Source organism: Thunnus thynnus, chromosome 13, assembly GCF_963924715.1.
Source record: "Thunnus thynnus chromosome 13, fThuThy2.1, whole genome shotgun sequence".
Lineage (NCBI taxonomy): Eukaryota > Metazoa > Chordata > Actinopteri > Scombriformes > Scombridae > Thunnus > Thunnus thynnus.
The window spans coordinates 25,752,336-25,778,589 of record NC_089529.1 but is presented as its reverse complement, the minus strand read 5'-3'; the positions used below and the strand labels follow the sequence as shown (position 1 = coordinate 25,778,589).

At 38.5% G+C, this 26,254-nt stretch overlaps 2 protein-coding genes across 4 annotated transcripts; one reads left to right on the top strand and one right to left on the bottom strand.

Moving 5' to 3' along the window:
• Positions 1-1,229: 1,229 nt before the first annotated feature.
• rcc1l (RCC1 like) lies at positions 1,230-17,698 on the bottom strand. Of its 3 annotated transcripts, none has more exons than XM_067608818.1 (12): positions 17,631-17,698; positions 16,123-16,408; positions 14,777-14,906; positions 13,026-13,154; positions 11,249-11,315; positions 10,137-10,191; positions 9,708-9,792; positions 9,075-9,256; positions 6,486-6,573; positions 5,016-5,189; positions 2,982-3,067; positions 1,230-2,362 (listed from the first exon to the last, which is right to left on the bottom strand). In XM_067608818.1, the coding sequence occupies exons 2-12, from the start codon at positions 16,405-16,407 to the stop codon at positions 2,285-2,287; spliced, it is 1,359 nt and encodes a 452-aa protein (XP_067464919.1). In that variant the 5' UTR covers position 16,408; positions 17,631-17,698; the 3' UTR covers positions 1,230-2,284. The 3 variants fall into 3 exon arrangements, with proteins under 3 accessions (XP_067464919.1, XP_067464918.1, XP_067464920.1); XM_067608817.1 differs by having other exon boundaries at positions 17,495-17,685; XM_067608819.1 differs by lacking the exon at positions 17,631-17,698 and adding an exon at positions 15,052-15,116 and having other exon boundaries at positions 16,123-16,217.
• A 4,112-nt stretch (positions 17,699-21,810) lies between these two features.
• Positions 21,811-24,865, top strand: tlcd5b (TLC domain containing 5b). The gene is made up of 2 exons (XM_067607126.1): positions 21,811-22,181; positions 23,776-24,865. Exons 1-2 carry the CDS (start codon positions 21,992-21,994, stop codon positions 24,327-24,329), a joined length of 744 nt encoding a protein of 247 aa, XP_067463227.1. The 5' UTR covers positions 21,811-21,991; the 3' UTR covers positions 24,330-24,865.
• The last annotated feature ends 1,389 nt before the right edge of the window (positions 24,866-26,254 follow it).

The following is a 26,254-nucleotide window of genomic DNA, read 5'->3' as shown; positions in this document are numbered from 1 at the left end:
TTGTTGTTTTTAAACAAACGAATCTCTTTGTGGTGAAGGAACATGTCACCCAGTGCAACAGTGTGACTCAATGATGTCTTTTAATGGTTTGTGGACGACAACAGAGGCCTACAGCACTGAGGAATAAGATATATCAGGCTTTGGATACACATGCTATACTTGTAAATAGATAAATTAATTGTTGGTTTGGCTCTGCACATGAGATTTGTTAACTATAAGAGAAATATAGAAAATCACCAGCCTTATCTTTTGACTCAAACCTAAAATGACAGGAATGATGTGTTCAGTTGTAAAAATGATATTTTAGTTCACTGTACGGAAATGTATAAGAGTGTTATATCAGTTGATCTGAGTGGGCAGTAGGGGCTTTCCTTTGCTCACTATAAGCTTCATTCTGTTAGGCCCTGTTTTTTTAATGAGCATGCTTACTCTTCACATTTGTCTACATTAACATCTGTGAGATAAATATGACCCTTAACAACAGATATGGGCATCCCCTTAGAAGTATGTTAAATGCCTAAAATTTGCCCTCACATTCTCAAGTCTTCAGAAAGGGAACCGAGGGACCAACTTGATTTGTGCTTATAAATCTGTCCCTAGTTTCATAAATACATTAATAAATAAATAAATCATAAATACATTTCCATACTCTGTGAGGGGCCCTGGAGTTGTCACAGTGATTAATGGCTCAAAAATACAGGAGCTGAATGAGGAGAGCGAAGCACCACAATGCTGTGGTGATGAGTTTGTTTACACACTAACTGTACCGTGAGAACTGATGAAACTTTCCATCAGCTGGTACAGTAAATTAAAAGGTCATGGCCAGTTTTAGCTGCAAAGTTCAATCTAAAGAGAGTGTTAAAGATGCACTTAAAGGTGTTATTTTACAGGTCCATTATTTCCTAATAACTTCTTGGGAGTCAAGCTTTGCAATTTGATACAAGTTAAAGGAAAATTCGTGACAAGGTGCTGAAATTATCAGCAGTTGTTGATTTCCAGAGGAATTTCCCTGAAAGAACTGTTCCATTTAAACCCGAGTAAATATTTGTTCACTGACTATTTAATTATTTGCATGTTGCACTGCTGTGCACCAACTACAAGACTATAGGGTTATGAAAAATACATAAGAATTGATTAATTCAAAGTTTACCAACCGAACATATTTTATTTATAATTATACCTAATTTTTTTAGAGAAAATCTCCTTGGAAGAAACTCATAAACAGGTGATGCGGTAAATAAAAATATACATTTATTTTTACATTTTCTTCAGTGCATAATGTGAGTTTAACATTGTGGGTAAGGTGGGTTTCTCCTCCAGTACATCCAGAAAAACACATGACATGAAAAACTGAATAAAGCTACCTGTCTCAAGTCACTTTTCTGCTGATGCATTAGATTCATATTGCAATATAATGACAATCAACATCCATTCAAGCTGAAAGGATGCCATAATTGTAGCTTTCCGCTTCTGCTGATGAGCTTTCATATGCAGAACATGCACGCATTTCTGATGACACACAAGTTAATGTTGTAAAATTGATTCTGAAAACCTGTTTTCTACATGGCAGAGTGCCTTCACCTCTATTTGCTGTTGGCAGGGAGATAATCTTTTTTTGTGAGTGTGTGTGTGTGTGTGTGTGTGTTTTGCTGTCACTAGCTTTTCAAATGGTACAATGTTTTTTTTTTACAAACATTTCACAGGCCTACAAAGATTTCAAACCGCATGAGTCTGTTGGTTCCACAGTGAGTCACTTCATTCGCTGAGCACATCTCTCTCATATTCATTTTCTCATGTAGAGGCAAAACAACCACATTTCAAAGTTTTAACCACCTGAAAGCTAACAGTGTTTTCTGGTAAGATGCTTGTCACGTTTATTACAACTTGGGTTTCATAGTTTTGGCCGTCATCTATTAGTTAATTACTTCTTTTTACTTCCCAGATAGCAGCAATGAACTCGGTGGGTGAAATGTTATCATGATGGCCAAAAATACAAAAATAAACCCATGAAAATACCCTTTTACCATATGACCTTCATGCAGGATAACGTGAGCTGTGTCAGTGACAGTTAGCTGCATAATCGACTGCTCTGCACACTGTTTGACGTCACCGTAGGACGGAGGGACACGAGGGTCCGTCACCCGTGGAGAGCAGCTGGCTTTATGACTCCGGAGCGGCCCCGATCAGCTCCCTGAGGCGCCCGGTGATCAGCGGGAGGCTCAGCCAAACATCCAGCCTTTCATCCACTGCTGGAGGGGTTGGGCAGGGGGGGAGAGACAGGAGCTCACAGGAGGGACTTCACCAGCGCCACCATATGGTCAACACCACACGCTACGTCAACTACTTGACCTGGCACAGTCACCTGATGGAAATTCACACAGAGAAAGGCGGCTTAAAGGAGCGGAAAAAAAAAAGTGAGGGCAGAAGGAACATTTATTTTCTCTGTGTCTCTGAAAAAGGTCTTATAGTGAGCCAAAACTTGCACACTGTGCAGCACATAGAGGCAGCGTGAGCCCTTTATTTCACCTTCAAATCCTTTTAGAACATAGTGACGGGGGCGTACTAACGCAAGACTATCTGGAAATCTCTATGGGGGCGGTCAGGTGGGAAGATTTCACACATATTTTAGACAGAAAAATGTACCTTTTAAAATAAAATGGAACTGCCAAATAGCTCTACTTTTGAGCACCATTTTATACAGATGACTTTATTATAAGCATTTTATTTTACTTTTAAGGATTTGTGGGTTAGAACGACAAAAATCAACTGGAAATATTTCTAACTTTTACTCTTAATAGTTTATTTTTTGTAACACTACCACATGAAGAAACAAAAAAATATATAAGTGCATTTGATTTTGATTTAAAGAAAGACTAAACTCTCATTTCCGAGCTCACAAGCTTGTGTGCGTCTTGTTTTACAGTGCGTCAGCTGCATGGTTGTTTGTTTGTATGACTAATATTGAGTCAGTGTTGTCTTACTCGCCATGGGAAGTACTGGTCATCTCTCTTCCCGATGCCCAAACAACCTCTCACATTCTTCCCCCAAACGAAGAGCTCGCCTCGATCTGCAACGCAAATCATCAAACATCAGCACGCCGTGAGACTGAACGCCTGCTGTGCTTCAAACACAGAGCAGCTGCAGTTTGGAACAAGTTAGACCTTTTAATGGATTGATCTTTGAGACATTGTGAATCTATTAAAAAAAATTAATAATAACCAGAATTCATAACATTTCAGCATAAATATGCACCATTATTACTACAAAAATGCCATGCTGTCTAGGCAATAAGTTATGTGGAGACTAAGCTGCCTTTGAAATCATCCCAGGGACGCCTTGTTTTTGTTATAACACAATTATTACATAACAGTAATAATAAGATCTCTATGAGTCGGTCACATAGTAGTCACATAACCTCCTGTAAAACAGCAAATTGTCATTTTTACACAAACAAATGAGATATAATGTGTTAATAAGTGAGCTTTAGAGGTGCTTGTAGACAGATTTTGTTAATTCTGGACTGAGCCGGGCTATCTGTTTCCTCCTGTTTCCAGCTGCTGGCTGTAGCTTCATATCTAACAGAAAAATATGAGAGTGGTATCAATCTTCTCATCTAATGTACCACCAGCAAAAAGCAAAAAAAGGGTATTTCTTAAAATTAACATCCTTCACAGGCTCTCCTGAAGGGCATCACAAATTAGTTTCACTTAACACGGTAAAAGTGTACTTAAAGTAATGACTGTGGTATTTTATAAAAGGCATCCTTCAGATTACTTCAGACTCTAAACCAAAGAAACAATCACTGACTTCAGGAAATGGCAATTTAATGAAAAGTCTGAAAGTTGAGTTTTTATACTGTTGTCTGGTTTAGAAGTCTGAAGCTACGTCTCCACCAAAAGTCCCAGGTACTTTAGACCCAGAGGAACTGATCCCAGGGACTAAACTAAAAGTCCCTGTTGTGCAGTTCTTTTTGAACCAGAAGGTTCCTGAAGAACCTGAAGAACCAGAAGAACCAGGTAGCACATGCAAATTAGACCCATGAAAAATGTAATGGCAGCATTTGAGACGCAGTATTAACACGAGGAAACAACAACACAGATTTGTCCTGTTGTTCTTTGTATTTACTGCTGCATGCAGTTGGATGTAATGAATGAATGAAAAAGAGAAATTCAGAGGAGGATAATGAAACAGGAACTAAGAGAGTCTGTCTCCACACTTAATCATCTGTTGAGTGTTTGATGCTTATTCATTTCTGCTTTAGAACGTAACCGCCATGAAACAATGAGAAACTAACATTTTATTTCTCTCATTCACTGGCTGCTTTCGCTACCGCCGCTCCCTCTCTCTCTCGTCTTTTTTTAAAACGAGTCAGGAAGCTTTACTTGTAACGTTAACAAATAAAGAGAAACATCCTCCCCTCGTCCTAAACTGGTCCTAAATCAATACGAGAGTACTTCCTTGTTTTATGAATGAAGCGGTAGGCTGTGTGTTTGAGCAATTGGTGACGTCGTCCCTGCAAACCCCGCCCCCAAAGTTCCTGTTCGTTTTGGAAAGTACTACCCAACCAGCAGGGACTTCTGGGGGGGGTAAAAGAATCTCCCTGGAACTCCCTTTTCAATCGATCAGTCAGACTATTCACACCATCCACTTCAGGAGGGATAAAAACAAGATGTGCGACAGAGCAGACGTTTTTTGTTCAATGCCATAAAAAGACTCAATTACGTGACTCAACAGTAAACTGCTCCCCCAGACACCCGTACTTCACTTTTGCACTTCAGACTGGATGAGACAGAATGACTGTGCTTTTTATGAGTTTTATGTTTTCATCTTTTATACTTGCTACACACACAAAAAAAAAGCTCAGGAGAATAAAGCTGATATTCAAAAGATGATGATGCAGTAAAGTGACATCAGGAAACCTCGTATCTCCTGGTGTGACGCTGATTTAACATAAACGTCTTATAATTAAGTCTTGTTTTTGTGCTGGTTGACACTCTATAAATTAATATTCTTACCTGTTACTGCAGCAAAATGGTTGAGGCCACATCTGATGCTGGTGACAGATACCGATGGGTTGAACTCTGATTTTCCGAACAGTGTGGAGGGAATCATCTCAGGAATCGACGATTCTGACAGCTTCGGGCCTTTTCCAAGAATGCCGAAGCCCCATACAAACACCTCTCCTTTTTCTGGAAAAAAAAAAAAGATTCAGAGACATAGATCAACTTATACACCGAGATAGTGAAACAAAAGCTACGGATGTCACAGAAAACACACTTCTTATTTTTTAATTAAGAGTTTTTATTAGCTTTTTTTAATATATACAAATATAATGACTCACAAGAACAGTTGCTGCAGTAAATAAATTAAAAATAAGCAACAGAACAAACAGAAGAAAACAAAACAAAATAAATCTGGGCAAACAGAATTAGCTACAAGTACAGTAAAAAACAAACAGGAAACTTCTTAAACAAATACCTCCTAGCAATCGTGCTAAAAGTTAACTTAGTTATTTATGAAGTTTCCTGCATTCATTTTCAGCAAGAAAGACTCCTATGAGTGTATGTGACGTCACTGTTTAGGACTCTCTCAGCCGCAAAGTAGAAATTATGATGATGTATTGTAGTTTTCTTGACATTTGTGGTATGAAATGTTTATCAGTGGTAAAATCGGTAAAATTCAAAATGCAGAAAATAGCACTTTTACTGCGATAAAGAGCTTAAAGATTCCCTCCAGACATGAATTAATATTTTGTGTCTGATGTGATTACATCTTCTTCTCCCTCATTAAAAAAAATCCAGATTCTATGAATATGTAAATATTTTTCATCTAAAAGGTTTAAATGTTGGACACAAGATGTCTCCTACTTCACTGTGGAGTTTATTCTCAGTGTTGTAAGTATGGCAATGGCAAGCTTAAAAAATAAATATCAAGCTGCTCTGCTCACGTTGTTTTATAATACCTATAATATTGCCACATCTTGTATATATTGTGCAGTATTCCACATTAGTATAGTAGTATAACTTAAAGAAGTTAAAATGCCTTTACTCCTTGGCCTAAAAGTAGCACCAAAAATTTGTCACTGTGAGAATTTTTGCCCAGTTTGGACTGGTTTCCTGCTCTGAGACTAGTTTGTAAAGAGCTGTGAGGTTGTCAGAGAAGCTGTTGGGAGTTTAGCCTCCTGGTCGACTCAGCTCTCTTTTATAAACAGAATTAAAATCTTACACAGATGTTTACAGTTGGTGGCAGACCTGTCATAAGTGTCTAAAAGGTAAATTAACCCATGAGCCAATTATTCCAAAAACCTGTAAAAACTTGAACTAGAAGGTAGATCTGTGATCTGTGACGCCACCGAGAGGCCACCATGTGTGGAGTCACTGAAGATTGAGTTTAGCTAAAAACTGGTAGACCGCTGTGCTTATCATATCAGAAAACTTCTACTCTCTCTACATCATCATTAACTCTGTGTTCTTGTGTGAACTGACCATTAATTATGGCCACCTGTGTGCCACCACATGCTGCCTGAACCACCTTCCCACAGCCTTTCAGAGGAAGATGACGAGGAGAGTTGATCTGAAAGACGAGAAAAAGATAAACAAGAGTTCAATGACAGCGAGCATCTGTTGCTTTGCTGCTAATCTCTCTTGTATTTCTAAATGCTGTGACTCATGTTGCCAAAATATGAAATAAATTTTAAAAAAACTAAGCAAAGCAGTTACATGATCATTAGTGAGGTTGCTTGTTCTGGAGCTTTTGGCCATATCACATGGTCTTTATAAACAGATGAAGTGAAGCTCAGTCTTTGATGTAAGCCAACATACATGAGAAGTCCTAAAAGCACTCAAAATAATGGAAAGTTTGAACATTTACAGTTCCATGACAACTAAGCAAACTTTATCTGAAGATGAAGACCGTCGTGTGATACGGTCGAAAGCTCCAGACCGAGCTATAAGGTGAGTACGCTGAGTTGAGATTGTTTCCAAGGTCAAGAATGATCTTTCAAGTTCAACATAAATAATATAAGAGATGTTATGGAAAGACTAAGGACGGTATTATCACACTAATACAAAAGAAATCTAAGGAGGTAGCAGGGTATTTTTCCATCGATATGCTTCATCTGTAGCGGTGGAAAACAAGTAAGTACATTAACTCAACTCCACTTGAGTGTTTTCATTTTCCACTTGTATTCCACTGCAGTTCAGAGGCAAATATTGTACTTTTTACTCCATTACTTTTATCTGATCACTGTGGTTACAAGTTATTTTCCAGATTAAGATTTTACATAACAAAAACATATAAGCCTATAAAAATATAAAATATAATACATTGTTAAATAACATATCAGTAGTTTCTAAGCTTTTTGCTTGTGTCTGAGAGTTTTCAGCAGTTCAATCAGAGACGTGTCACCTCTAAACTTCTCACATTGTTTTATTTTTTTGTTTTTATTCAAATTACTGTTTGAGGCCCGACAACAGTGAAATGTTACGCACTGATGGATTAGTATTAACGATCTAGTAATGTCATATAATATTTCACTCACAGGGGTCACATTTTATGCACAACAAATACTTACTTTTTATATTTAGAGTAAATGTAGCTGATAATACCTTTTTACTTGTACTTAAACGCACAATATGTAATTTCTGCCGCTAGGGGTCTCATTCAAAACAATTACAAAAGACGGAGTGTGATGACGGTGTGAAGTAGCAAGGGATCATGGGAGTTGTTGTCTTTGTTGTTAAATAACCAGCTTCACCGGGATAGGATTACTCCAGTGTTAATCATTCAGGATGTTTTTACCGGCAGAGGTCTCCTCCTCTCCAGAACAAACGGACCCGGTGATTACAGGTAAAAACACTGAATAAAGCTGTTTTACCTAAAAAAAAAATCAGTGTTTTTCCGACAATGTACGGCGACCACCGGACGTCCGGTACGGGCCGTTAGCCGAGCTGCTGCTAACACTTGTTTGGTTTATTTCTCTTATAACTTTAGATCCAGACGTTCAGCCGGTTTCTCCCGGGAGCCAAATTATCCGCAGAGGTCTCCTCCTCTCCAGAAACAAAAGTACACACAGATTGAAATCGTTAAAAAATACTAATTAAAGCCGTTTTACCTATAAAAAAATAAAATAAAATAAAAAATAAAAAATCAGTGTTTCTCCGACGATGTTTGGTGACCACCGGACTTCCTGGAGGGGCTGTTAGCCGAGCTGCTGCTAACGTTTGCCCAGTTTATTTCTCTGATAACTTAAGATTCAGACGTCCAATGACTAAAATACTTCTTCCGGCTAAAATATATAGTTAAAAGCGACCTAAATTTATCATAAAAATGTGGCTTAAAACTGAATAAAAGTCGATTGATAACAGTTTGTGTGGAACAACCACAACGCCGATGTATTATCTTGTATGTGTGTAAGTTACTCTTTGGTAGACGCCATTGTAGTGGACAAACACAGCGCCGCCGTATGTATCTCGTACGTGTTTGCTCTTTGGTAGAGGAGGTATGACGCCATTGACATGCGACCAAATGAAACGGTCCGTTACTTTGATTAAATTACAGATTTCTCTGGGTTTGAAAATTGTCGGAAACATTTGAGATAATGTAAGTACACAACTCAACAAAATATATAACATAGGTCTAGTTGTTTTAGACATTTTAATGTGGAATAATTACATATTATACCTCTAGGTAGGATTTTGAATGCAGGACTTTTACTTGTAATGGAGTACTTTCACATAAGTAAAGGCTCTGAGTATTTCTTCAACCACTGTTAAACTATCAGAAACATTATTGTAGGCTTTGTCCCCTGATGTGCAGTAGCTTCTCGATTAATTTTGGGGCCAAATTTAATTAAGATTATGATCATATTTTATGTGTTTGGCTGGTGAGTGCTTAGAACTCAGCAGCTTGCGAAAACCCTTTTGGCAGCCTGAACAGATGGCTGACAGGTGGAAAAAGACCTTACCAGAGCCATCGAGCGATCATTTGTGCCATATGAGTGCTCATACTGAGGTTCAATTAGATCAAATCAATCAGTCAAATGTACGACACGACGACATGTTTGTTCTCCTCACCTGTGTGGCCTCTGTGACCGAGGCCAGCTGCAGGTATTCAGAGTTGCCCCATCCATATAGCTGTCCTTCTCTGGACACGGCCAGGCTGCAGTCTCCATACGTGCTGATCTGCTGCACCTCCACCCCTGCCAGATCCCCTCCCACTTCCACCGGACTGGAGCTGACTTTGTGGTGTCCCAGACCTGGAATGATCCAGAGCTTGTATTCCTCAAACTGCTATGAGGGAAATTTTGGACTTGAAGAGGAAAGGTTACAATACTATTAAATTAAATAGAGCTCCTGGATGACTACAGTACCAAGACAGGTGAGAACAAAGAAGACAACTGTACAAAATATCATTAGTCGTGATGAGTAATATATTAGCTGAAGTGAGCAGCACTTCTTGCCATTGCCTGAGCTCAAAGCAGCAATGACAAGATTCTGCAAAAGGAGTTTATTTCGCATCATTCTACTGTTGCTACAATGATGATGCATCACGAGTAGCAGTTATTATCATAAATGTGTCTCTGTTCAACTTAACTAATGGTTGCTGTAGAGTAGAGAGCATATTTTTTCATCTAGCTTTCAAGGTTAAGGGGGCTGAACGTGACCAAAACAAAACGTGGCATATTTGTTTTCGTGGAGCGCACTGACCCGTCTGTCCATCTGCGCCCCATCCACAAGCGTACACCTTCCCCGCCTCTGTGAGGAAAAGGCTGTGATCCTGTCCACACGCCACCTGGGAGAGAAACAACAAAAGATGACACTAACATGCATCTTCAATGATAAGATCCCATTTGAATGATGTTAAGAGACATTAAATCTACATTTAAAATGCACACAAACACCCAAACCAACAACGACCTTGTTAAAAATAGACCGTCAGTATGAACGCAGGATGAAGAAATTGAGCAATAAATGAATGTGTAGCAATAGGGACAGTGGAGATTGTTTACTGGGCAAGGGTTAAATTGTATCTGGTCATGATCTGGGCACTCAAAGATTTAGTACAGGTGGGGAGGAAATGACACATACAACAACCAAACCATCTGTCATCACTGCTCAGACAAAGGATGCACTCACCTGGATGACCCTGCTGCTGCTGAAGCCTCCAATCTTGTGAATGATGTGACTGCCACTGTTTGAACATGAGACAGTGGAATAAGCCATCCATCACTGGAGAACAGCAGCATCTCTTAGAGAGGTCCCATCCTTCTCTCTCATCCTTCTCATAACCTCCCGAATGCATTTTCAAGAACCAAACTGACAGATCAACAATATATGTACCGATATAACCAATGAAAACAGCCTGAAACGTAAGTGATGCTTTTCTACAGGTAAGATAGGATGTCTTTAAACTTGCAAATGTAGTCAGTGTGCAGGTGTTACTTTTTTTTCATAGGTTTTTATTCAAGAATTGTGAGCAAGATATTATGTATGCTGAGTGCGACATTTCACAGTTGAAAAATGAACTTGTCAGCGCTCTGCAGTGAGCAAACTGTGTAATGGCATCGTCCTTTCTCAATGATCTAAAACATATCTTTGTCATTTCTGTACTGCTATTTCTTGTTACTTATCTGCCGACATATACGCCGATACCAAATATATCTACAATAAGTCGGGTTCAAATTACATTACGTGCATCCAACTAGGAACTAAACTGCACCAAAGTGTCTAATTCATCATTAAACACTAATTTAATGGATGTAATGCTCCACTGAGTATGCACAGTACTTTCTAAGTCTCCCACGACAATTAAAGAGCCAGTTGAGTTGTTTGCATGTCTTAAAGCTCCTGTTGCTTGCATGTCTGTGAAGATTATCAGTCTGTGCCTGTAAAGATTTACTGTATCTGGAGGGATTTATTACTGAACGACAGGCAGGCAAAATTTCAGTTTTACCTCCAAACAAAGTGGTTTAGATAATCTGGCTAAATTTGTTTACAACCCATCTGCCTTCTCGTGTTTGTTGTCCTGTCTGACTTCATTGTAGCGAAGTGACCATGACCCCAGATCTCAGTGATTATTTGATGAGTGCAATATTATCATAACCCACGGAAATAACAGCCAAAAATAGCAAATTAAAACCCAAATATTTTGAGAATACATCTGCAGGGCCTGCTGGTAAAATGGTCTTAAAATACTTGAGTCAGCAGTCATCACTGTGTTTGTGCGTGTAACGTGCATTATGACGCACCTGTAGACTTCATCTTCGACTATTCGCCTTCCACACTGACCGTAGGAATTGTTGCCCATGCTGAAAACTTGGAGAGAAAGAGAGAACGGAAAGAAGAGGGTGAGTGTGTCAGATTGTGAGAGGAAGAACAAGATGAAGCAGCTGCATTCATGTGAGCTTCGTTCCTGGACTGTTTTCACTGCGGTGGCTTTACAGCTACAACAACTACATGACGCTGACTGAGTTACTTTAGCTCAATTTGTAAAACAGGGGTTTACAATTGTGAATATGGCAATTAAGCACCAATTTAATATACTAATGTACCCTTTCTTATCTATTGTATTGAAATTAACAAAGTTTTATTCTCATATGCAAACTGTTTAATTTAGAGTCCTAAGGTAAACTAAAAGATTAAAAACATAATTAAATTTTTATTAGTTTCATTCCCACTTGACTAACGATAACATCTGTTTTTCCAGATGAAATGTTTTTGCCTGAAATGAATATGATGATAAATTAGTACGATAGGAGAGTCTGATACAGACACTACTGATCATCATTTCTACCTTATTTTATTATCCACTCTGGCTTAATGACTGAGTGGAAACACTATTTCCGCATCCAGCAGTTACGGAGTAACGTTATCATTCATTTGGAGTCGTGTTTCTGTCCACCTGGTGAATGTAAGTCCAATATTCACTCTCTTTTAGCTCTGTTTTTGTTCTCTACCAACTCCTGAGGGGATATATTTGTCTGTTTGGTGTTGAGCAGGTAGTGTACAGTGGCTTTTTAGAGCTTTTTCTTTGAAAACAGCTGCCTGCTGCATCCAAAAGCGAAGCTACAAGAGCACTGAGAATGAACCAACACAGTAAAGTTGCAGCCAGACAGATAAACAATGAGCTGAAACTCGTTATAAAGCTCTGTAAAGCCGAGGGGAGCTGCAGAGTCGCTGATAATTCATCACTACAAGAGACACCTCTGACACTGATGTTTGATACATTGTTACTATCAAAAAAAAAATATTGATTATAGCTGCTTTAAAGTCTGGTATTATTCTATATTTTTCTTACAGACAACAAATCCCATGAAAATCTGAAACCTATTTAGTGGCTTGTGAGTATTTCTGGCAGCATGACGGAGTAGAGATAGAATCATCTACAGCATATGTGTTTGTGGTCATTTAGGAACATGTCGCCCGGGGCAACAGTGTTGCTTACTGATGTGTTTTTAATAGTCTTTAGGCAACATTGGAGCTCCACGGCACAGAGGGATAAGATATATCAGGCTCTGGTGACTCTGACGATAAGAAAAATATAGAATATCACCGGCCGGATCCTTTAAAGTAACAGACGGTGTGGATGAGTCATGACAGTCATGACACACAACAGTAAGGAACAGCAAAGTACATACCTGATAAGACAAAGGAATGTTAAAAAAAAATACAATTATACCTCAATGAAGAACAGCAGAAGTGCTTCTACAAACGCAGATTTCTCTGATATCAAATGTCGCTTGTTAGAACATCTGTATGCTAATTTAATAAACCCTAATGGGCTTTTTAAATGAGCTTTAACAGCTGCCTGATAACAATTCATTTTCAGTGAGTGGTGGGTGGAAGGCGTAGAAGGACACACAGTGTGACAAGTGGTTGGTAACTACACAATACCAGGTGTTCTTTCTCTTCTAACAGGCTGTGACGAACACTCGGCTGTCACGTCTCCTCTGCGTGTGATATATGTTCACCACGTATTACCGCGGGTTTGGTTTCATGCTTGCACAGGAAGTATGAGTCTCTTACCTCCTTCTTGGTCAGTGAGGACCAGAGAGTGAGCCCGGCCGCATGCAACCTGAACAACTCTGGTCTGCAGAGGCTCGACGAGAGGCAGAGCCACCGGCGAGGGCTCCAACACATAGTCATAACTCTGATCTGTAGAGACAGGGCGTCAGGAAAAAATAAGGATGTGAGGCAGGGGTATAGAGCTTCAACGATTAGCTGATTAATTGATTGACAGAAAATTAACCGGCAACTATTTTGAAAATCGATTATTTCAGTGATTTTTCAAGCAATAGTGCCAAACATTCTCTGGTTTCAACTTCTTAGATGTGAGGATTTGCTGTTTTTCTTCAACATAAACAACAGTCATTTGAAAATCTTTAGGTTCTGGACTGTTGGTCGGGCAGAAGAAGCAAATTGAAGGCATGACAGAGGACTCTTAAGGAACTGTGAAGGACATTTTTAGCAGGGTACACGTTGCACTGAGATTATTTATCTGGTAATTCTCAAAAACACCTATTTGCTGAACTCACACATTTTGCTGTGATGCTTTTGCATTGCATCACTTGGTCAGTGTGGGCTGTGGTGTGATATTTCCGTCATGTTTCTATTGAACTTTGTGTTCGTAGAGTAGAGTAGGTGCTGCTTTTTCTTGGTATTTACTCTATTCTACTTATATTTGTGCTACATTCAAAATCAGCCCTTTATTGGAAGCAGGCTTACATCAGAGAGAGGCCTTTATTTCTAATTCCCTCTGTTTGATAAGCATATTTGATGATCTGCTTCCATTTGCTCTATTACATTTTTGTTATTGCATTATCTGCTGCGCACGTATTCATAGAACTGGAGTTACATCGAGGTAACTACTATTTACTCCGACCTGTGGAACAATAATTCTACCACTTGAGTTCCACCCGGATGATCATGTAGTGTCACTGCCGTCATTATTATATTGTCTCCTCTGCCCCCCCCCCCCCCCCCCCCCCCCCCCCCCCCCCCCTTCTCTGTGACAGTCGGCACATGTATTCATACTATTATTTACTACTACTATTTATGCTTAACTGGCATGTACATTATATAACAGGCACCAGGAGTTTATCCACCTTTGTTTTTTCTCCAGCCTGTTTTGGGGCCGGCCTTTGTTTGTTTGTGTCAACCACGGCCCCGGCCATTATCAGAGACGGAGCTTTTATTTGAGAAAACACGGAATATCCGATGGCAGCATTTATCTTTAAAGCTTGCATTCATCTTTTTTGGCCTCTTGGTGGCAGCAGAACAAGCTGAAAACACATTTGACATTATCACCTTATAATGACATGGTGAACATGTTAGCAGTTACACATCTAGCAGACACAGAATGTCATCAGCGTTCCTGTGGTGTCACGCCTTTGTCCACCTGATGAATGTTCATGTAATAGTCCCTGTGCTTTTAGCTCCTGTTTGGCCTCCACCAACTCCTGAGGAAAATATCTGACACTTTATCTACTAAATTCATCAGCTAGTTGCTAACCTTGTCTTTCAGGTGCTGAGCAGGTAGTGTACAGTGGATTTATAAGAGACTTTTCTATGAAAACAGCTGCATGCTGCTGCTAGAAATTGAGGTTGATGAAAGTGGTGTAAAGCTGCTGGGCCGTAAAACAAGAAAAATGACCTGAAAGTCAATAAAAGACTCCATAGAAATGAAGGGGAATTGGCTGAAAAAGTTTTGAAGTTAAGCAGAGTAGAGGGCAGCAGACGGTATTTCTGGCTTCATAAAACAATCTGGTTTTTCTTACGGCGGCTGTGCTGGGTGCGCTGGAAGCCCAGCTGAGAGTCCTTGTTCAGGCCCATGCCCCACAGCTTGGTCACATCTTTAGTCGAGGAGGCGATGAGAGAGAAGCCGTAACCACAAGCAGCAGAAGAGATCTGTGACAGAAGAAGAGCAGCCGGTGAGTTCGGCTTTATTGTGAATTGTGGACATGGAAGACAAAGCCCTCGTGTTCCTGTTTTATCCAAAACTCCACAATGTTGATTTTAAAACATTTTGTAATAAGAAAGATTTTATTATTACCAATTAAATTACTGGAGCTGGTTCAATATACAAGGACCACATGACTTCCCTCACCAGCAGGCTTTCTAAATAACAAAACTCCATGTTATTACTAATATTAGTATTATTTAAATATTTACCTGTAATTTCATTATTTACACAGACATACAGCAGCGTATCGTTGCCAAATGACAAAAAATATTTGCTCAATTTTTTGTTATAAGATATTTATTTTTCATATTATTCTGAGATATTTTCTCATTATTACTAAGATACCAAATTATTTCATTTTTACAAGATATTTTACTTGTAATCTCAACATATCCCATCTTGTATCACAAAACTTCCTTGTTATTTGACAAAAACATTTTGTTATAACAACATACTGACTTATCTCATTAAAACAAGGAACATGATTTGTTGTTTTAAACCAAGAAAGTAAATATTACTGGCACATCAATATGCAGCCTGCAATATTCAAATCACCTGACTGCCCTTAAAGATATAAATTGCATCCAAATTGACAACCCCGACTATCACTTGCACATTAAACAATATAAATCCTGTGTTCATCATCGACAGATCTACACAGGTGTGATTAACCTCTTGATTCAGTTTTTAGCATTATGAACTAAACAGAATTGAATAAAACTTTTGAGGGTTTTCTCTGGACTGAGGGGACACTGAGGGTGGTGAGTTCATTTGTTTGTTTCTCTCTACATTGACTGAGATTTTGAATATAAATCACATCCACACAGGAAATTAATACAATTTACAGTTTTGAAATGAACTGCAGTTTCAATTGGTTTTTGAGATATTGAAGAACATAAGGAGAATAACACAAGCACCACTTGTGTTGTTTCTTGTTTGACTTAAATGCCTTAATGACTTTTGTCAGGACCTGTAGTAAAAGCAGTAAAAGGACAATACCTAGCTGATAATAACAATAATACCTTTCAAACCTTTACAGAATTGGGTATAATCTTTCTGAAACTACATTTAAAAACGATCAGTGTCGATAAATCTACAAGAGCCAAGCCTTTAAGGCTCTACATGAAACTGAATGAAGTGACTTTCCTCTGCTGATTTTACCTGCTCTGCAGTCTCCAGGCGGTAAGGAGTGAGCTGGTATTTGCGGGGCTTCTTCCTGCCGCTGTCGGGCACTACAAAGCTGGGGATACCCAGAGCACCGGTGAAGCTAAAGCCCCATACAAACACTTTGTGGTTGGGTTTTTTGTGCTGGCCAACATACTGAAAGACTGGACCGCTGCTGCTTTTCTCCTGCGGTTTCGATGCTTTACTGAGTGTTGCATAACCACAGACTTGAAGCCCTGTGATTCTGTACGGAGTGCACAGTCGCACACATGGAAACACCATCCTGTAGGAAGAGAAGAAAGAGCACCAGATAACTAATGAACTAGCAGGTAAATACAGTGTGAATGATCTTGTTTCCAGAGCCCATGTGGAGGCAGAAAAAGGCCTTTTTACAATATTGTCAATATAGTAATGACATTTCATGGTTTTCCTAATTCGAATCAAGGGTCTAAGTATAGAGGATGTTGTATTACTGTACAGATTGTAAAGCCCCCTGAGGCAAATTTGTGATTTATTATATTGGACTATACATTTTTTTTTTTTAAATGAAGGACGGTTATTCTCATTATTTTCCATCAAAATATATCAAACCTAATTTTACTGTTACTTGTTTTACTGAAACTATTGTAGTTGTTTTTCATAATATAATTTGAATTAGTGTGAAACAATCTGCAGAACTAAACACATGCTTACAAACATCTTGCATTAACACAAGTGACATTATATGTAGTATAACGTTGAAAAATAAGTGACATTTGGAAATTCTACACCATTTGAGACTCAATTGGGATTTGTGAATCAAAGACATCTTTAAAAAAAAACATAGCTTGTCTGGTTGTAAATGTAAAAAATAGTTCAGCATTAGTTTTAATATGCAGCTGCAACCTATGCTGAGAGAAAATGTAACAGCGCCAGACTCCGTTCGCTTAAACTTTCAAATTAATGCCACCTTCATTTTGTTTCAACCTAACATGTAATACCGGACTTTGTAGACTTTAAAGAATAGTCAGGGTCTACTGGTTAATTCGGCATTCAGATAATCCTCTACACAGGTCTACATTTTCATTAAATGTCACTCATATCGTAATTTAACATTTTGGTCGTCGCTAACGACGGTTGAAACCGACGTGCGGAATAACAGGTGAAACGACCGTTATGGGCAAAACTGATCTAAAAACAAGCGATGTTTGGTATATCTGATCAAGCCGAATTTGAGATCGGCTTCTAGTCTATCGTGTAAGATAATACAACACTATAAATAAAAATCGTACATTTCACAATAGTCTCTGAAACCTTAAATTATCAGTAATATGAACCTAGTTTCACTTCATGTTCTCTCCTTCTTCCACATGCAGCTCGGTGAACTTACCTTTGTTTCTTGATACAGCTGCGTTTTACAATGTGTTTCCCGGGCTGGACAACTACCTTGTGCTGTATAGAAACTGATGTGAACCAGTAGAAATAGTAGAAATATATTTCAATGTCATTATGTCGTGTTTGTTTACCTTAAATTAACATCACCCAGGAAGGGAAACGCGTTCTTTCCGCTACGATTCTTCTTCGTCTATTTTACTTCTTCTTCTTCTACTTCTTCTACGGGCAACCAGCGTATTAAGCGCATTTCCGCCACCTTCTGCTTCGGAGTGTGGACCAGAGATTAAAACCTACCCATTAATCCCGTTTTTCTAATAAACTCAAACCCACTTGGCAGGTTCATCAAAGTTTTAATGCTGAGCTCCTGAACTCCAGTCCTCCAGAGCTCTTTCTTCATATATTGCCTGTCTTGATCATACTTAGTACGATCTATGATTGCATCTGTAAGAGTGTCCTCAGCCTGACATTGCTCACCATTGACTGTATATAAATATTTATATACAGTCAGTGGTGTTCACATAAACTGGTTGGATGCTTTCCTATTATAGTGAGTTTGCTGTTTAGGTTGGAATGATCTCGCCTTATTCAATTGCAGATGATCTCTTCTTTCCTGACCTACCTATATTTCTTACTGTTGAATTGAATTTGTTATTTAAGCTGTATAGAAACCTACCCCCTATTTCAGTGCACTTCCCTCGCCACTTTCCTATTGCTTTACTCTGAACTATTACCTTGACCTGTAATTTGCTTAATGGGACTTGTAAATCTATGGTGTCTCTATGTAAATCTTGTTTTGCTAATCAGTCCACTTCTTTGTTTCCCCTCAGACCTACATGTGCCAGAACCTACATAAACCCAATTAACATATGTCGTTGAATGAGTCTGGAATTTACTTGTAATACTTTGAACAGAATATCTTGGTGGCCGGAGCTGAAGGATCTCAGGCTCTTGAGAACTGGTTTCCTGGTTTACTCGCCTCTACTCACTGCAGAGCCAAGAGTACTGCCACTGAATAGACTCCCAGATAATTTGGAGTTCGCTTTATTCCAACTTTCCTTTCTGGAACTGAAAAAGCAGCCCCAGGTGTCTGATGTTCTGGATCTTTTGACTCATCTGTATATACTTGTGTGTACTGGGAGTAGTGCTTTCTAACATGGACTGAAAATGCTGTTAACAGATCCACTTTCCATCTCTCTGCCTTCTTGAGCTCAAGTCTTGCTGTGGTGTTGCATGTGTCCATTGCTCAATCTCTGGAATTACTACCGTTGGGCTCATCTTGATATAATTAACCACCATATCCTCTGCATATATTTTGCCAGCACACCCAAAGCTTGGTCTTTGTCCTCTGTCTGCTGTGTGTGTGTGTGTGTGTCTGTATGTTTGTTATTTAGAAAACCTAGCCTTTTCCAAAGCCCCCTGCTTTGTTCCTCTTACCTCATTGGGACTCTAAGTTTAGCAATCTTACATCCTCTCAGTCTCATTGCTTTTGGAAGAGAATAAACAGGCTGTAGAAACGGCCCACTGACACTACACACCACCAATGTCAACCTCAGAGATAAGCCCAGTATTAATATGATGTATAGAAGAGGTGTTCAGTCTTTACCAAGCAGTTAACACTGACAACACATTAATCTGTTTAAGGGCAAAAATTGACCTTCTGGGCCCCATTAACCCCCATTTCTCCCTCTGCAGGAATATAACAAAGCTCCAAGTTTGCTTTGTTTTAATTTGATTAACCATGAATTAATCTAGAAATATGCACCATGTAAGCACAATATCAGAATAACATCAAAATGATCCACCTTAAGGCCTTTATCATGGTTGATATCAGGTGGTATTGTGCATTAGTAGTGTATACTACCAAACAAAACTACAGCTGGTAACTCACTAGCTTTTTAAAAGCCAAGTGGTCCATGAGTTAAGATTTATTTATTTATCTTTCACATTCAAAATTATAATTAATCAAATTACAACAAACCAATCTCCACACAATGAACTTTTTAGGAGCCTTGGAGAAATAAATCCCTGAGTTAATCCATCCTTGTCTCGCTGCATAATATTTCTTCGGGATATATTTCAAGACTATATTCTACATCTGCTGAAATACGCTTCTGAAAAATGTTCACACATTGTGGCATTACAAGCAGATAAATCGACCTGTCTGCTAATCTAGGCGGCAGGAATGAGTATCTTACGCTGTTTTTCTGTCCCAAACAGGGCTAGTAAACATCTTGAATTACCTTTGCAGAAATAACACATTGTATATAACGTTATAAGTGTATAATGTTATAATAGTGACATTCGAGACATCTTTCAAAAACTCCCCTTTTTACCTTTCCCTTGACCGACTGACTGTAGCCCTTCACAATAATATTTTTATCATGTGGTTATCGTTTAGTGGTCGTTTTGCTTATCATCTTGCTTGTAATGTAGAAAGTACAGTACTTCTTCAATTTTCTGTTACAGTCGACACCTGGACATGTTATATGTGCAGTAAACAAACTTTCTGTATCTCCGCTTAGATTTGTGCTAGTTCATACTCATTACATAATAGAAAACAGTTAAGAATATGATGTAATAAATATATCAGTGTTTGCTGTTACTGTTCATGACGGGCCAATAATCTGCTCTTGTGACAGATTAGAGCCTGGAAGTGGGTTAATGCTGCAGGACTGTCACTCACCTGGCCCTTGCTTCACAAGTTATTAACCTTCACCTGGGAGTGAAATGTGAAAACCTCTCACCTGTGTTCACACGGCATACATTTAATTGTTGCTGTGATGCCATATATATATCACTCACATATTTATTTATTCACTCAGTCAGTCATTGTTTGCTCACAGTTAGCCATCATTCCTCATATGAAAGACCGGCTATACAGTATGACGCAGGGTTTCTTTGATACAATATAAATTTATTTGTCATTAAACAAAATACACAGAACAAAACTCTTGTTTTAATCTCACTGCAAGCATGAAAAGTTCACTCAACTCATCAAATCAAAATAAAATCTTTATTGTCATATGCACAGAGAACACACTCTAAGTCTTACTTTGAGTTGAGAATTAAACCTAAAACTATGATTTTTGACTTTTAACTATAAGAACAATATATATATATATATATATATATATATATATATATATGTCCTACAATGTTACACACAACAAGCTTTAGCTAAAAACTGTCAAAAATGTAGTGTTTCTTATACAAAACGATGTGCATATGATATTCAAAAGATACACAAGTTATGTACAATCAATAACAAACTGCAACATGTACATTTAAACAGAATAGAGTAGATTATAATAAGCTTTAGTTTGGGTAAATAACCCGACAGGAAAATAAAAAATAACACTAAAACTGGGTATTGATTGGCTTTCTGGGTAACATTAACCCAGTGTTGTGTTGATGCTATATTGACCCAAACTGGGTAGAATTTCATGCAGTTTTTGTACAAACCTTACAAGATAAAAATTTGCATGAGGAAATAAAGGTACAAAGCTAACATTAGACTATAAATTATGCTTAGTATTCATTAAATCCTGCAGACAATACTGGGGTCTGATATGTGTGTTTGTGAAGCCTAATCTTGTATTTCTCTCCTGTTCATTACATCACAGTTTTTAATTGTTATTTCCGAGGCAACACAGATGTGATATCACTCTGCCTCCATTTAAATTACCCTCACCCTGTTTCACTGTCAATTTAAAGACTAAAAATGTAAAGTACAGGATTCTTTCTGAGCGTGCATTACCAGCAGATTTGCATAATCAAATTGGGGATATATTTCTCTCACACGCCAAGCAGCCCAAAGGAGCATAAGATCATCAGAAGCGCCGTTTAGTTTTACTTTACAGAGCTACAGCCCTTGTATCACCCGTCTCTTCTGACAGCAGGTATCTGCAGAGAAGTAGAGACTGACTGTAATCCTTTAAGAGGATCAAGTCTGAGATCCAGGGGGAAGGGATACAGGATCCACTGACTGTCTATAGTGGCCTGCACATGGCATTTCTGACACCTTTTCAGAGTGAGCATGTGTGCATTTAACATATACTGAGCTCCAGGCACTTTGGTGGAGACTTTATGCCTTTTATGGAGCATTAACAGTGATGGAGGCCGAGGCTGTGTGCGACTGTTGGAGTCGTTTTCTACATGTGCCCTGAATTTAAGGACAACTGAGAGAAGACGGAGTTACGGTAAGACGTGTGAAATGCTTTAAAATGGTGATCGTATTCCATATAATAAATAATTACATTAATTTGAGTAATTATACACTTGTTAACAACCTAAAAATAAACACTAATCAGCTAATTTCTCAGGAGCTTATGTGATCTAAAAGTCCTGCAACCTGCTCATGCAAGTGACACGGTCTTTGTTAATTTTGCAATATGTTCAATTTAAATACACATGACATTTAAAACTAGAGTTTGAGCCTCCAGAGCTGAATCTATAATAGTAAGATTAATTAAATCATCCCATACAGACAGCCATGCCGGTACTGGAGGTGATCGTGAGCCTGATTGGCTGGTTCTGCCTCTACATGCTGTTCCTCTGGATCTTCAGTCATCGGGGGGCCGAGTGGAACTGCCGGCTGGTCACGTTGTCCCACGGCATCCTCATAGTGCTGCTGACGGCGTACGTCATCTTCATAGACGGACCCTGGCCTCTTACACATGCAGGTCAGTGATATAAACTGAACTATAAGTCATCAGCAGTGCATTTAAATCCCGCTGGACTTGTTATGTGACGTTGACATTTTGCTTAAAATACATCTTACTAATTTGTTTTCTCATGCAAATCTGACAAATGTTAGTTTACTATATTAGAGATGTAGACAGAAAATGTTTACAGTTTTTATTGTGTTTTAACAATTGAAAATTAGAAAATAACACTCTTCATGAGGTCATACAAAATATAAAATTTAATTAAATGAATGATATTATTAAATTAAATAATAAAAAGTAAATAGATTAAAAAAAAGATGGTCTGTCTATATACTGTTCCTATAATCAAGAGGATGTAATGAGAGTAAATGGGTAATTAGTAGTAAAGATGGTGGTAATAATATTGTTAATATTTCAGTTTCTGGTCTGGTTCAAGCGATTTATAAAAAGTGACCATATTCTGTAGAATTTATCCTCCTGTCCTTTTAATGAACGGCTTATTTTGTCTAAATGTAAATGCATCGCTGCTTCTCTCATCAATTAGCAGCTGCTGCCTGCTTCCAGTTGAGTAATATTAATGTTTGTGTCTCTTTTGACTGTAAATCATTCTTTAAGTGTTTTGAAAGCACTATAAATAAAGATTGGTGCTGTGGTATTATTAGTGGACTACTGTCTCAACTCAGGGTTAAACAAGCTGTTAGTGCTGAACACGGGACACGTTATAGCAAACACATTTAGGATGGTTGTTTTGGTTAAATATGAACAATTTAGTGAATAAAGGGCTACTCCAGTGATTTAATATTGTGTTTCCATGAAGTTGGAGGAGATGCAAGAGGAAGATAAAAATGTCACGAGTATGGGTCACACTCTTCCCATGATGCAACTCAAAAGCAACTTTGTCAGACACTTCCTGCAACTTTTAAACTCAGTTTGTATTGCAGAGCCACAGAAGATAATATTATATATAACTGTTTTCACAGCCTCCACATATTGACTTTTTATCTAAAATCAATGAAGTACCCCCTTTAATAGAGTTGAGAACACTGACAGGCACGACTTGACTAGACTGTTTGTCTGAATGGATTACAGTCATTTGACCTCCAAGCAACCAACATTTAAACTCTCATTTTAAGCTCTAATCCATCAGTGAGGCAAACAATGAATAAATCACTCATTCAATACAAAACAAAAACAAACTATCGTTCCCAAACTCTTTGTGGTGAAGGAACATGTCACTCAGTGCAGTAGTGTGGCTCACTGACATGTTTTTAATGGTTTTTGGACAACAACAGAGGATTTTAATACACACATATTACTTGTAAGTAGATGAATTATAGAATAATATAGAAAATCACCAGCCATATCCTTAAAGGGAGCATGATGTATTATTTCAGTAATAATAAATCATTACCATCTTAAGTTTGGGCTACAAGTTGCCATAATCAAACAGGACCGTCTCTGAACTCTTCATGTGCCACTGGGATGGTCGGGATCGCTTTACAGCACAAAGGGAAAGTTTGTTTGTTTTGGCAATTTCACTGTTCTAAATGTTTAGTCTTCATATTGAATTTTACTCTCTTACCTGACGCTGTTCCTGTCTGTTCCCCAGGTACAGAGAACACCGAGCTCCAAACCTTCGCCCTCACCGTCTGCCTCGGCTACTTCTTCTTTGATTTGGGCTGGTGTATATGCTACCACACGGAGGGCCCTGTCATGCTGGCGCACCACGCTGCGAGCATCATGGGCATCCTGCTGGCTCTGCTCATGGGAGTGTCAGGCTGTGAAACCTGTGGAGTCATATTTGGCAGCGAGATCACTAATCCCCTGCTGCAGACCCGCTGGTTCCTCCGTCGGGTGGGCCTGTACGACAGCCTGCTGGGCGACGCGGTGGACCTGCTTTTTATTTTACTGTTCGCCACTATTCGCGTGGGAGTCGGCACAGCAATGTTTTATTGCGAGCTCACATCTCCCAGGACCACACTGATAATGAAGCTCGGCGGTGTGGTTATGTACGGACTAGCCTGGGTGTTCATGGTGGACATCGCCAGATTTGGCTACAGGAAAAGTAGGGGCAAGTATATAAAGTGGCTAGAGAACCACAAACTCAAAAAAGAAATCGATACGCAAAAACCGGACGGACATTCAGAGGAGAGTAAAGAATGAATTAATCATGATGAGAGTTAAACTCACAGTTCGTCTGTGGATAAAAGCTTACAGAGCTTATCTGCTGTGTTTATACATTCATGGACTTCTGCAGCTTCAACAGTGCATCTGATATCAGACATACTGTATGTTCATTACATAGTATTATTACCCAAAACAAAGAAGAGTTGTTGCCACTGCTAATTACCATCCTGTTATTTTTACATTACCTGCCACCAGGTCACATTCGACATGAAATCTTCTGGATTGCTTCATGACACAAAACAGAAACAGAGAATTTTTCATTTGTGTGTAACGGGAGCAGAGAAAGGAGAAAGATCTGCACACTGATAGGCTCCAAATAAATAGATTAATTCTCTTTTTCTCTTTTCAAGGCAACGTTTCTATCTACATGACCTTCTTCAGGCCTGATTCAGGCTCGCTAACAGCGTGCAGACCTTTCTTCTCTGTGCCCTGCAGAGAAATATTTTTGTCGTGCACCTGTACAATATATTTTTGCCTGGATGTGCGCACACTTGGTCCTTCTTCTTGTGTAATAGGAGGAGACACAATGAGCACAATGAGGCAAAATTTAAATGTACATGTTGCAGGTACACTACCGACAACCTGCAACGAAGCAAAAAAGAAGGAGATGGAGACAGAAAAACAAACTAAGTTACTTCCCATGTTGGGTTTACTTAGTTTCTTATGAAGTAGAAGCGGCACAGGAAGTAACTTACTTAACTAAACTAAGCTAAACTAGCTAGCTAACTTGGATAAACTAGCTAACTACTTACTTTGTTTGCTAAATAACTAACAAACTAAGTAAACACGGCAAGGGAAGTAACCTGAGTACCTGACCAATTTCCCTCCTAATCCTGTAGAAGATACACATATTACATTTATCGGATGTGTTTGACAGATAGCGAACATCTTTAACAATCAATTATCACCAGTTGACAGTTAGTCCAGACTTCCAAGGATGTCTTGGAAAAACAACAATATACGTTTACTTGATTTCAAGTTATTTTTTCTGTTTTTGTGTCATGCTGAAACATGTAGCAAATTAAAACACTTATATTATAATAATAACACCACAGACCACATAATATTGATATTTTTTTCCTGACTAATATTGTATCTTGAGTTGTTTTCCAGGTATTGTATAAAAGGCTTCCAAACAGAGTGGTCTTAAGAGACTCTATCAACACTACTGTAGTCAAGGCACCAATCGAATCAGGCATCATTTGTTTCATGTTAATTATACCAACTAATCACAATAAATGACAGTTATGCTCATGTTCAAAATGTAATACCTTTAACTATTCCATCAACACTTGATAGGACACTTCAAATGCTTTGTATCTAGAAAAAGGAAAACGTGTCAAACTCCTTTTAGTCTTTTTTTTTCATCCTGTTTACCAAGTGTGCTTTGTAAACCGATGTGGTTTCCTATGGTGCGTTGGATTTCACTGAGATACCCATGCAAAAGAAGTAGATGTAGTAGGTAGAGATCAGTTATTTGTCTATGTAGTAAAAGTACTTGTGGCCTAATTCCACTAGCAGACATATACGACTTATTCAACATCTTATGATGCCTGTGTGAAAGATGCCGCTGCCATAATGTACTCATGCTACAGTAGGTCTACTTTTAATGTAGCTATCAGCCATATTACCTCAATCCACCAAACTTGTATTCACCTTCATCTTACAATAACATGTTTTTAGCTGTAACACCATCAGCCATTACAAACTGAATTGTGAATTGATGTTCTAGGCGGTAAGATAAGTTATATGTCAAAAAGAAAAAAGCTTTTGTGAGAATAAGTTTCATATTAAAAACACAGAAAACATGAAATGTCAGTTTACTTAATTGGTTATTGACTTTCATTTGATCCAAAGCTGCCATGTCTGTAGCAAGCTTTTATTGAGCATTTATAAGCAGT